General features: G+C 46.7%; 1 protein-coding gene across 3 annotated transcripts in view; it reads right to left on the bottom strand.

Moving 5' to 3' along the window:
- Positions 1–12,683, bottom strand: part of LDLRAD3 (low density lipoprotein receptor class A domain containing 3) — an 88,710-nt gene that overhangs the window by 56,155 nt on the left and 19,872 nt on the right. For 2 of the 3 annotated variants that reach the window (XM_062620279.1, XM_062620280.1), the window contains exon 2: positions 3,960–4,106. The exons of the other annotated variant lie outside the window; for it this stretch is intronic. In XM_062620279.1, coding sequence (XP_062476263.1) covers positions 3,960–4,106 — 147 coding nt within the window. The remainder of the gene's footprint in view (positions 1–3,959; positions 4,107–12,683) is intronic. 3 annotated transcript variants of the gene reach the window in all.

The raw sequence follows: 12,683 nt of genomic DNA, 5'->3' as shown, positions 1-12,683 counted from the left end.
CTCCTCCCAGCTTAGTGTCATCAGCAAACTTGCTGATAGTACACTCAATTCCCTCATCTAAATCATTGATGAATATATTAAATAATACTGGTCCCAGTACTGACCCTTGAGGCACTCCACTAGTTACAGGCCTCCAACTAGACTCAGCCCCATAGACTACAACTCTCTGGCTTCTCTCCTTCAGCCAGTTCGCAGTCCACCTCACTACCTGGTCATCCAGTCCACACTTCCTCAATTTAGCCGTGAGGATGCTGTGGGAGACTGTGTCAAAGGCTTTGCTGAAGTCAAGGTAGACCACATCCACCGCTCTGCCATCATCCATCCACCGTGTTATTTCCTCATAAAAGGCTAAGAGATTGGTCAAACATGATTTCCCCCTGGTGAAGCCATGTTGACTGCCCCTCATAACCCTCTTATCCTTGATATGCTTTAAGATGGCACCAAGGACAAGGTGTTCCATCACTTTCCCAGGGATGGAGGTGAGGCTGACCGGTCTATAGTTACCCGGGTCCTCCTTCTTGCCCTTTTTGAAGACCGGAGTGACATTTGCCTTCCTCCAGTCCTCAGGCACCTCTCCCGTTTCCCAGGACTTGGTAAAGATGATGGCGAGTGGTCTAGCAATGACTTCCGCCAGTTCCCTCAGCACCCGCGGGTGCATCCCATCTGGACCCATGGATTTATGGACGTCCAGATTGCACAACTGATCTCTAACCCATTCCTCATCGACTAAGGCAAGTCGCTCCGTCGACCTGACTTCATCTAAGGTCTCAGGGGTATAGGGCTCTTCAGGACTGCCTGCAGCAGAGTAGACAGAGACAAAGAAGGCATTCAGTAACTCTGCCATCTCTGCATCTTCTGTCACCAGGGCACCCATCCCGTTCATCAGTGGGCCTACATTGCCTCTGGTGTTAGTTTTGTCTGCCATGTACTTGAAAAAGCTCTTTTTGCTGTCCTTGACCCTTCTTGCCAGGTTTAATTCTAAGGAAGCCTTAGTCCTCCTAGCTGCCTTCCTACATCCCCTAGCAGCAGCCTTATATTCCTCCCAAGTGGCCAGCCCCTCCTTCCATGACCTGTAAACTCTCCTCTTCCACTTGAGCATACCCAGCAATTCCCTATTTAGCCACACAGGTCTCTTGGCCCTCTTCCTTGACTTCCTACGTGTCGGGATGCTCCGATCTTGAGCACGGAAAAAGCAGTCCTTGAATGTCAACCAACTATCTTGGGCCCCTTTTCCTTCAAGCAGCCTTGCCCATGGGATTTCCCCTAGCAATTGCTTGAAAAGGCCAAAGTTTGCCCTGCTAAAGTCCAGGGTTGCAATTCTACTTGGTATTCTACTAGTCCTACCACACAAGATCCTGAACTTCACCATCTCGTGGTCGCTGCAACCAAGGCAGCCCTCTACCCTTACTGCTTCAACCAGACCCTCCTTGTTAGTGAGGATGAGATCCAGCAGCGCTCCTCTCCTGGTCGGCTCATCCACCATTTGCAGGAGGAAGTTATCATCCACACACTGGAGGAACCTCCTGGACTGCGGCTGGGTTGCCGAGTGGTCCTTCCAGCAAACATCAGGGAAGTTAAAATCCCCCATGACGACCACGGCCTGTGACTGTGAGGCCTCTCTCAGCTGCCTGTAGAAGGCCTCGTCAACTTCCTCACCCTGATCTGGGGGTCTGTAACAGACACCTACAACAGTATCGCCCCTGCCAGCCTGCCCCTTAATTCTCACCCACAGACTCTCAACTCGCTCATCATCTGTCCCCAGACAGAACTCGGTGCATTGTAGTTCCTCCCGCACATAAAGAGCAACCCCACCACCCTTCCTGGCTGGCCTGTCTTTCCTGAAAAGGACATAGCCCTCCATGACTATATTCCAGTCATGTGAGCTGTCCCACCACGTCTCCGTAATTGCCACCAGATCATAGTCTCCTGACTTAACACAGGTTTCCAACTCCTCCTGTTTATTTCCCATGCTGCGCGCATTGGTGTACAGACATTTCAGGGAGCGAGCTGAGCACACCGATTTCACCCTAGGATTATAGGAGGCCTCCCAGTCTTCATTAATTCTGGAGCGCTGCCCCACTGAGGCAAGCCCAGCAACAACCCCATCCCCCTTCGAATCTAGTTTAAAGCTCTCCAAATGAGCCCTGCTAATTCGTGCCCCAGTATCCTTTTGCCTCTGTGAGACAAACCTTTCTCACTTGACATTGTCCAGACTGGTGCCCTATAAAACCAGCCATTATCAAAGAATCCAAAGCCCTGCCTGTAGCACCAGTCTCGTAGCCAATTGTTCATGAACTGAATCTTCCCATTCCTTCCCACATCATCAGTGGAAGATGGAAGGAGTGCGGAGAAGATCACTTGAGCCCCAGACTCTTTCACCATCCTCCCCAAGGCCCTGTAGTCTTTCTTCATCCCCCTCAGACTGCAGGAAGCAGCTTCCTCCCCACCTGTCTGGAAGACCAGCAGCGGGTAGTAGTCTGTCGGGTGCACCAGGCTGGGGAGCGCCCTGGTGATATCCCTGATCCGGGCTCCAGGCAGACTACACACTTCCCTGTGATGAGGGTCAACTCTGCATATCGGGCCCTCTGTTCCTCTCAGAAGGGAATCCCCTACTACAATGACCCTTCTTTCTTTCTTAACAGAGGCAGTCCTGAGGTGCAAAGTCGACCCCCTTTTCCTATGTGGCCTTGTGGGCTGGCCTTGCCCCACATTCTCACTTACCTCTCCTTCAAGATCCAGGGCCTCGAACCTATTACGGACGGACACCTGGGGAAGCAGGGCAGGAAGGGGGGAGGGTTTCCCCCGACGTCGAACCGGAACTCGCTTCCAACCCTCGTCGTCTTTTTGGTCCCCTACCTCTGCGCTACAGCTACAGGGCAGGGGCTGTCTCGGGCCATCCCCCTCTGCCTGAGAGGGCAGGGGGTCCTTCCCCTTTTGGGGGGTATCTCCCTGGAACCGTTCCGACCGGCACTCCAGGGAGTTACTCCACCAATCGATCTCCCTTTCACACTCCCTGATGGTCCTCAGCGTCTCGACCTCCTCCTTAAGTCTTGCCACCAGGCTAAGCAGATCTTCTACCTGCTCACACCTCACGCAGGTGGAATGCTGTCCTCCCTCCCCCGGCAGCATCAGGCTCTGGCACTCCCTGCACCCAGAGACCTGAACAGCCACGGTCTGGGACGGGGTCTCCGTCTGAGTTGCTGTAGTCGTCTTACTGCAAGCTCTCTTTCTGGAGACAACCATATTGGTCTGCAGTCTGGGACACCAGCAACACGACCGGCTTGTTCCTCTCTGCACCCGGTGGGCAGCGACCGGTCGCTGCCCTCTCAAAGGCTTTTTCAAGGCAAGCAGTAGGGAGTGGTCGCCGTCACCGTGGGAACGCCCCCCGCCACGTGAGCCTCTCTCTCGCAAGGGCTGCTGGGGCTTCGGGGATCGGGAGATGTCGGGAATCGCGATGTCTCTGCGCTCTCCTCTCTGATTTTCCTAATCTCCGTTGACCCTCGCGGTCGCTGAAGCGTGCCGGCTGTGGCTCTAGCTAGGCTAGCTCCGATCAGCTGACTGAATGCTAGTAGCGAGTTTAAGCCGCTTTTAAATCTCCCGCCGTCACCGTGGGAACGCCCCCCGCCACGTGAGCCTCTCTCTCGCAAGGGCTGCTGGGGCTTCGGGGATCGGGAGATGTCGGGAATCGCGATGTCTCTGCGCTCTCCTCTCTGATTTTCCTAATCTCCGTTGACCCTCGCGGTCGCTGAAGCGTGCCGGCTGTGGCTCTAGCTAGGCTAGCTCCGATCAGCTGACTGAATAATAAGGAAGGCTGTACATCTTCTTCTAAGAACGACAAAATTAAAAAACTGGTAGTAGTTTTGTTACTTCCCTATTACACACTACAGAGTACACTGGTAACAATACGCAGCCAAGCCTTGTAATATTAAGCACGTTAAAGTTATAGCAATGTCACTTACGGCATTCTCGCTCATCACTGTCATCAAAGCAGTCTGGCAGCCCATCACACTGCCAGGCCCCTGGGATACAGCGCCCATTACTGCACATGAAGTTTCCAGGAATGTTGCATTCATTTGTGAAGTTATTCCCAGGCAACAGTTGGCTCTCTGAGACAAAGAAAAAAAAACAGAAAAGTTTACAGGGGATTTTAAAAGAGGCAGCAAAAGCAATTACTAAGCAAGGTGTTCATCGGTGACTGAACAAAGACAAGACAAATGGATCCTGACCCTGGTAGTTTTCTCATTAGCCTATCATTCTCCTGAGCATGGTACTCAGTAGTACTTTCTTTTCCCTAAATTATCATTTTGGCTGCTCTCCATTCACACTCCCCACTTCACAGATTTCTTTCTTGATATTTTCTTTCCAGGAACACACGTGCAGCCTTCTGTGTATCCTCAGGTCAAAGCCAAGTGTTAAAAAATACAAAGAAAGATCTCTCCTTCACAGGGTCAGTCTAAAACACAAGTCAAATGGACAAGGCTGTAGGAATTCACCTTCATAGTCTCAAGCTTTTGTAACATCAGTACTTAGCTTTGCAGAGTATTTTTCTGCTGCTACTCAAGGGGGAGGAGCTACATAACATATTGACTAACTTATACTACGTTTTTGATTAACTTAGAATTGAGGTTCTTGGTATTTATCCAGTCCCCTGGACATCGGTCCCCAGGCTAGTAAGACAGTTGGCACTCTAAGAGTCTGCCAGGTGGAGGGAGTTTAGCAGTAGGATGCTATACATCAAGAAAACCGCACAAGGGGGAAACCTAAAGATTTGCCTTCAAGATTCAACACAGCTTTAGTCAGCTATTTTAATCTACCATGTTTCCCACTCTGTGCATTACTTTTGGAATGCTGATATCACAAGAACACAGAGTTCAGTGAAAGAAGATGACAACACTCAGTGGTTTTAATAGGCAACAAAATGGCATGTCTTGTTGTCAAGCTGGAGGGAAGCCGCAAGCCAAGGCAGCAGATGAAGAAAGAATATCCTTCCCTCTGTCTTCCTCTATCATGTTCCAGACTAGTGCTACGCAACATGCACTTGACCGTATTACAAAAAACGGAAGCACAAACCTTTGCACATAAGGGTGAAGGCGTCACAAACACATCCCTCCTCCTGCCACCTGCCTGCAAATCTTTATGGTTCAACACCAGGTTCATGCTAAACACCTGGTTCAACACCAGCAGGCCCCACACTTTAGGGCTGCATGGAGCACGGAGCAGATCACAGCTGCCAGGATCAGCACTCTCAGGGAAGACCCTTTCCATGCTTGTTCCTGCAGGGCCAGGGAGGAACCCACTCTGTACAGGCATTTTTGAAAATTCAGCTGCCAAAACAATGGGCCTGTGAGCATGAGGCTTTCCAGAAACTCCTGAATTAGCCAAATACGGATTGGTCATAAAGCATCCAAGAGCTTCAACAGCAGAACCTAAATCCTTTCTCCACACTCCCCCTAAAAAAACAGCTTTCAGATCAGTAAGACTTTCCTGTAAGTTATAAATTCTAACAAAAGTTATTACAAGTTCTAGGATATTCAAGGACAGGTTGGATGTGGCCTTGAGCAACCTGATCTAGTTGAAGATGTTGCCGCTCATTGCAGCAGGGTTGGACTAGATGACCTTTGATGGTCACTTCCAGCCCATTCTATGACTCTACGATCTCTCCCTGCTGCTCTTTGCTACCTTCTTCTCATACCCGCATCTCTCATCCAACCCACTCCACTCCCCCAGGGAAGCTGTGCATATTCAAAATAAAAAAAATCCTGCTGACAACACTAATGTGAAACCCTCATCTAGACTTGGGCAATTTTCTAGCTAATAATGGATACCAGATCTGTCTCCTATGGAGACAGGCTGAGAGAGCTGGGCTAGTTTAGCTGGGGAGACCTTAGAGCAGATTCCAGGGCCTAAAGGGGCCGACATGAAATCTGGAGAGGGGCTTTTTAACAAAGGCCTGTAGTGACAGGACAAGGGGGAATGGCTTTAAGCTAACAGGATATTTAAATGAGGTATCAGGAAGAAGTTCTTCCCTGTGAGGGTGGTGAGGCCCTGGCAGAGGTTGCCCAGAGAAGCTGTGGCTGCCCCATCCCTGGCAGTGTTCGAGGCCAGGTTGGACGGGGCTTGAAGCAACCTGGTCTAGCGGAAGATGTCCCTGGGATTCTATGATCTTTTCCATTTTTCTAACAAGGTCCATACCAATGTCAGGTTTTTGTGCAGCCAACTTGCTATGCTGCCTTCAGGCATAGGCAGAAATTCCTTCAATCTGGCAGAGCTGGCTTTCCAATAGTTGACATATCTACCCTGAATCCTCTGACTAATTTTGAATTCAGCCCAAATATGAGCTACATCGACGCTTGCAGTTAAGTAAAGGAGGAAGGGAAGAAGGGGATAGAAGTGGTCCATTTTCACTGCAACACATTGCTCACTTTAGGAAGCATACCATCTGGGCTGAATAAAAAAAGGGACTCGTGTTTCACTTTGAAGGGTCTGAGTAAGGAAAGTCAATCTGTTTTAGCAGTCACTTCTAAAATGTTCACATCTAAATATTTAATACTCATTGAAAAAAGAACTGGGGAAAAATAAATAAAAGGGTTAGTCATGCTGAGCACTTCACACTGTGAAGAAAGCAAGTCAAGGATATCTTTCACAAAACAAAAAAACAAAAAACAACAAAACCTTTTACCTGGAGGCACTCCAGAGAACTGTCCCCTTTTACTGAACAGATCGCTAATGGTAACACTGCTGCCTCTGTATCGGAAACTATCATTAGTAAGAGTAGATAATCACCCTGGGCAAGGAGGTTTTGAAGGAGAATATGTTCAACACCCTCGTGAACAATGACAGTAACTTCAGCCTCTTTGCAAAAGGGATCTGTTGCCAATGACGAAGCATGAACTCTTCATTGCCAATCTTTTGGCACATCTGTGGGAATCCTGTGATCTGCACTGGACAGGTTCAATGGATTACTGCTTAAAGCTTTTCAAATGTGAGGACAATTATTCTGATCCTGGCTGGTATGGAGCTGTGAGGCTGATGAGGTACTCAGGATACTTTCCTATCACATGATACACACAGTATGTTCCATACTTTAACAAATTCATTCTTTCTTCCTGCTTATCCCTTTGCTGGATGTAACTCCACACCAGGTTTGTTTTCATCACATCCGATATCTACCCTCTACTGAAATCTGCAACGTGTGGTGAAAACAGAAGGAGAGGAACTAGAACATGTCAATAGCTGGATTTTGAGGCAAAATGGCATCAAAAAGACACGACCTTCAATACCTGCCAGTATTTGTACACCAGCAAAACACATCACAGCTAGAGGAAGGTGAGCTGTAACGGCAGACTTCAACAAACACTTTTTGATCTTCCTCCATCACCTTAAAGAGGACAAACAAGTGGTGCTAAGTGACTGGTAAGATATTACGAGACTTGATTCCTCAGAGACTGCAAAACTATTTACAAATGCTTACACTGAGGTCCATCTGCTCCTGTAAATTTAGCCACTAAGAACTGATGTATCTTATCATACTTCTTTGTGTTGATATGAAATATCTGACTCGCTCTGCATCTACTTTGTAGATATCTACTAAAGCAGATGATGCACCCAGAAGGGTAATTCAAAAGCTGAGTGTGAAGAAACTCCAAACATTATGCTTGGCCTATAAACTTGCGTTTAACATGTGTATGCATGGACTTCACTGGCTGTGAAAGTGTGTTGTCAGCAAGGTAACACCAGCGGAATTAAGGCAGACTTGGCTTAATGGTCACTGGACTGAAACAGAAGGCAGAGCCAATGCGTGCTTATGAGGGAACACCAAAGTCAGGACTCCTGAATCCACACAAAAAATCTGTAGCAACAACTTAAACTCTTTACTACACTTTACCTATGCTAAAATGAGACAAAGGCACTTGTTCTGAAGAGGAAGGTCCTATACTGAATTCAAGCATGTAGTACATAAAAGGTTGCCCATTAACAGCACCAAACAGGTTGGAAAGTACACTAACAAGGACGAAGTTTACTTTCCATCTCTTCAATGAACACCTTTGATATAATAAAAAAAGTTGTTTGCAGCTGCACGTTTATTAATCTCAAATTCCCATAAATGCTAGTTTTCATCTTTATTTGCTTTGCTATGCACTACTGCAAAGGCACCTTGCCAGAACAGCAAAAAAGCACCCCAGTGCACATTCAGGCTGGCTTTGGGAAGCAAAGAATAAGACAAGCTCTCTCCTGCTCTGCTGCAAAACCTCTGACATCACCTAAGCCATCTGTCACAAGGACACCTGCCAGTGATTATCAACAACTTAAATCCTCTTGAACAGTTTTAATCCCTATCCTCCCCTATCCTCATTTAAACTGCCTGATGATTACATTGCATATGCAACACTGGAAGTCATGAGGGTTATTTGCAAAGGCAGATTGACAGTCCCATTGCAATAGGAGTACTCAAAAATGTTTCTTCACAGAAGCAGTGGGTAAATTAGTGATTATTCAAGGAACTGCTCACTGTTCAGCTTCAATTTCCCCTCTTTCAGTTTTCCAACTGCGACCCACAAGATGCAATATATTCAGTATCTAGCATTTTCAAGATTTAAAATTGATCAGGCCTAGCCAAAAGAGCAGAAACCTCAATGACTCACTTCCAGCAACATGGTGTTGCAAGGTAAAACCAAATGGTTGTTTATTAGCAAATGATTTGAAGGTTATACTTAATGTTGGACAGGTCCCAGTCTGTGCTTTATCCAAGGATCTCTCCTACGTATTCAATACAAAATTGTCTTTAGTTCACAAACTGTTGAGAAAATTACATTCTGTCTGCAAAACACAATAGAATATGAAATTTTAAAGTGCTCCCTCAATGCAGGGCCTAATCACTCACCCATAAATCTAGCCTTTAAACATGTGAAATGAAACCAAACTACATACAGATCTGCGTATCACAGAATGGTTTGCATTGGAAAGGACCTTAAAGCTCACCCAGTACCCTGCCATGGGCAGGGACACCTTCCAATAGAGCCATCCAACCTGGCCTTGAACACTCCCAGGGATGGGGCAGCCACAGCTTCTCTGGGCAACCTCTGCCAGGGCCTCACCACCCTCACAGGGAAGAGCTTCTGCCTAATACCTCAATCTCCCCTCTGTCAGTTTAAAGCCATTCCCCCTTGTCCTGTCACTACATACACCCCTTTCAAATGCCCCTCTCCAGTTTTCTTGTCAGCCCCCTTTAGTTATAGTTACTTTCTGCTGTTATAACAAGGTTTTAGCTACTTGTTCTCTCAATCACAGCCCTGTTTGCCTAACATCTTCTTTGCAACAGGATACTCCCAACATCATTGCCCAGCATAAATCATCAGCTTGTGTAAACCAGTGAAGACAAACAGTGGAACTGGACAGTAATTCTTGCACAAAGTCAACACCATGTTGAAAGAAGAATGTACCATTCAACAGTGGTAGGAAGGGCAAGAAACAAATAAAGAACAACAATGTCTGAAATGAAGTTATATTTGGGATTTTGCAGCCTAACTGTTCAGGTCCACAGATCTGAGCTGAGCTGGTAAAAAAAAATATTTGCCCTACCAATACCTAACAGGTCCAAAACAAAGGTCCAATGTCCAAAACTTAATCATCTTTAAAGGAATAACCTAGAACAGAAGTGATGAACAGAAACTCCATTTAACAATAAGCATCTTAGAGAGCTACTGATTCGTTCTGCTAACTGGAAGAGGCTAGGTTTAAACCTCCTCACACAATACCCCATGTCGATAAAAACCTACTTAGCACAGTTAACTTTCAGTTTCCCCAACACAGAATCTGAACATTTACTTTCAAAGATCGAAGTTTTTACGTGCTCTTTGAGACTTGTTTCTGCAAGGACTAATTTACTAATTTTTTTATTTTTTTTTTTTTTTTGGCACTACACAGATACAATAAATGTGGAGAGCAGCTTTTGACAAGGGCAGGTAGGGACAGGACAAAGGGGAACGGCTTTAAACCGACAGAGGGGAGACTGAGATGAGATGTTAGGAAGTTCTTCCTTGGGAGGGTGGTGAGGCGCTGGCACAGGCTGCCCAAAGAAGCTGTGTCTGCCCCATCCCTGGCAGTGTTCAAGGCCAGGTTGGACAGGGCTTGGAGCAACCTGGTCTGGTAGTAGGTGGGGTTAGAACTGGATGAGCTTTAAGGTCCCTCCCAACCCAAATTGTTCTGAGATTCTATGATTATTGGTCAGCTTCAGAAGCACTACATCAAACTAACCACATCTGCTTTTTGTACACAGCTGTGATTAGCTAAAGGTGTTACCTCCTCAAAAGCTTAATGATACAAATCAGCATTAGCTGCCACATCTTTCTTCAACCCTGGCTGTAAATTTGTGGTTTTCCTCTTACTATCCAGTTGCATAAACTTAAACACAAGAGAGCTGCAAGCTTTAAAAAAAGTTAACCTTAAAGCCATATACTCTCAGCACTCTGTGCATCAACCCACCAGCCAGTTTCAAGGGCATCTGCCATCCCAGAATGTTCATTGGAGAGGAATACACATGCCCTTGAAGCAGGCACAGCCCAAACACCTTGATGCTGTGGCATGCGTTTTAAGAGGTTTAGAGGAAGACAAGGACAGTAATCTTTTCTCAGAATCTACCTAAACCAGATATTCTAAAACAAAAACACTTCCATTTCCAACTCCAACAGGTAACACTTGGGCTGATAAAGTTGCTTGTCCTTAACAACTATGCCACAATTCCTTCTTTAAGCAATTAAGGCAAATTTTCAAAAGCAGCAATTGTCTTGGCAGCTGCACCTCAAAGTCTTCCCCAGTAAGGAAAGCTGCATATCAGAACCAGACATGCCGTACTGTGCCCCAGCAAGCATGTAGGTGGTAAAGGCTGGTATCAGATGCTGAGACCTTACTGGTGAATAAGCGTTTGATGACAGGTGTGCCAGAGACAGAGTCGGGCTCTAAAAGCTAACTCACTGAGTGAACATTCTGGAATAAGCAAAGCAAGAATAAGTTATGATAATCATAGAAACATGAAATGGCTTGTGCTGGAAGGGACCTTAAAGCTCATCTATTTCCAACCCCTGCCATGGGCAGGGACACCTTCCACTAGAGCTGCCCTAAAGTCTCCCCAGAGCCTTCTCTTCTCCAGGCTTAACAAGCCCAGCTCTCAGCCTGTCTCCAGAGCAAATGCTTCTCCAGCCCTTGGAGCATCTTCATGGCCTCCTCTGGAATAGCTCCAACAGCTCCTCATCCCTCCTGTGTTGATGACCCCAGAGCTGGACACAGCACTGCTGGGGGCGTCTCATCAGAGCAGAGCAGAAGGGGAGAATCCCCTCTCTTGACCTGCTGGTCACGCTGCTGCTGATGCAGTCCAGGTCACAGGTGGTTTCTGGGCTGCAAGCACACACAGCTGGGTCATGGGGAGCTTCTCATCACCCAACACCCCCAAGCCCTCTACACATGGTTGCTCTCAATCCAGTCTCACCCAAGAAGCAGTTGTGCTTGGGACTGCCCCAACACACATGCAGGACTATTATTTTAAACATTACATGTTATATATTATACTCCTGATGACAGCAGGAGTAACTTAGGCATTTAGAATCAGTACTCCACATCAGGAAAAGAAAGCAAGCTGGGATATTGGTAAGGAGGAGAGAACTGGGGCTGTGTGACTATATGAAAAGGCCACACCTCGGAAAGAGCCGGCTAGACACAGCTGGGATGCGAGGCTCTGCGGAGGTGGCAAAGCCAAGAAAGGCCAGGATGCGTGCCAGAGTAACAAACAAAACATCAGTGTCCTTAACAATAAGGAAAAAATCCTCATAAGCTCTCACTCAACAACACTGAGCTAATTTCCAAGTGTGAGGAGACTGATGACAGATAACCATGGTTTTAATCTAGACAGAGAGAGATCTGCAGACTTCCCTCCCCTGGGAAAGCAACTCAGCTCCTGCTTTGAAGTCTTGCCCTAAGAAGAGAAAACAAGGAGACCAGAAACCTCTCTCCTGAGGCTTCCTAAAAATATCGGGAAGAGGAACAACAGTGTTTTTCAAACAATACACTGAAGCAACCATTAAAATTATCAGAAGAATTAGCAGAAGACAATCAGGAAAAACAACAGTTTAAGAGGGGAGGGGCTGGGCCAGGTGCCAATGATGGCACATGGCCAGGGCTCCTAAACAGGAGAATTGCCTGGAAATAGATGATTAAAGAAAAAAAATCATTTTAGAAAAACATGAACTTAAGATCACACACCATACTAGAGCTTTGATTTCAGAGGACCACTAGGCTGGGTTAGAATAAGCCAGTTTTCTTGCACTCTGTACTGAAAACAAAACAAGCTGTGGTGCAGCCTCAGCAACATCCTTTACACTATCCAGGACCTCACACCCCACTTGCAATGCTTTGGATATCACTGCTGATATACTGGTCTAATTCAACAGTGAGACTTCACAGGACATGAGCCTCTTCAAATGTTCTCCCCTAGGTCTATTCAAAGAGATTTTCCCATTACTTCAGAATTAAGAGGTTTCTTTTATAAAAGACCATGGCGTTTACCCTTTCCTTGTAGCTCTGGTGACATGTCATGCACTAGGCAGGCCTCAAAAGAGAGTTAACTGGGGGCAGAAGATGGGGTTCAGGAAGGACAGATGTATACAACAACTAGTAATTTACCTGAAGTTAGA

This window comes from Pezoporus occidentalis, unplaced genomic scaffold, assembly GCF_034315485.1.
Source record: "Pezoporus occidentalis ecotype Australia unplaced genomic scaffold, CSIRO_AGI_Poc_V1 ctg22, whole genome shotgun sequence".
NCBI classification, from domain to species: Eukaryota; Metazoa; Chordata; class Aves; order Psittaciformes; family Psittacidae; genus Pezoporus; species Pezoporus occidentalis.
Note: the sequence above shows the minus strand (reverse complement) of the source record. Positions and strands in the feature narration are given on the sequence as shown.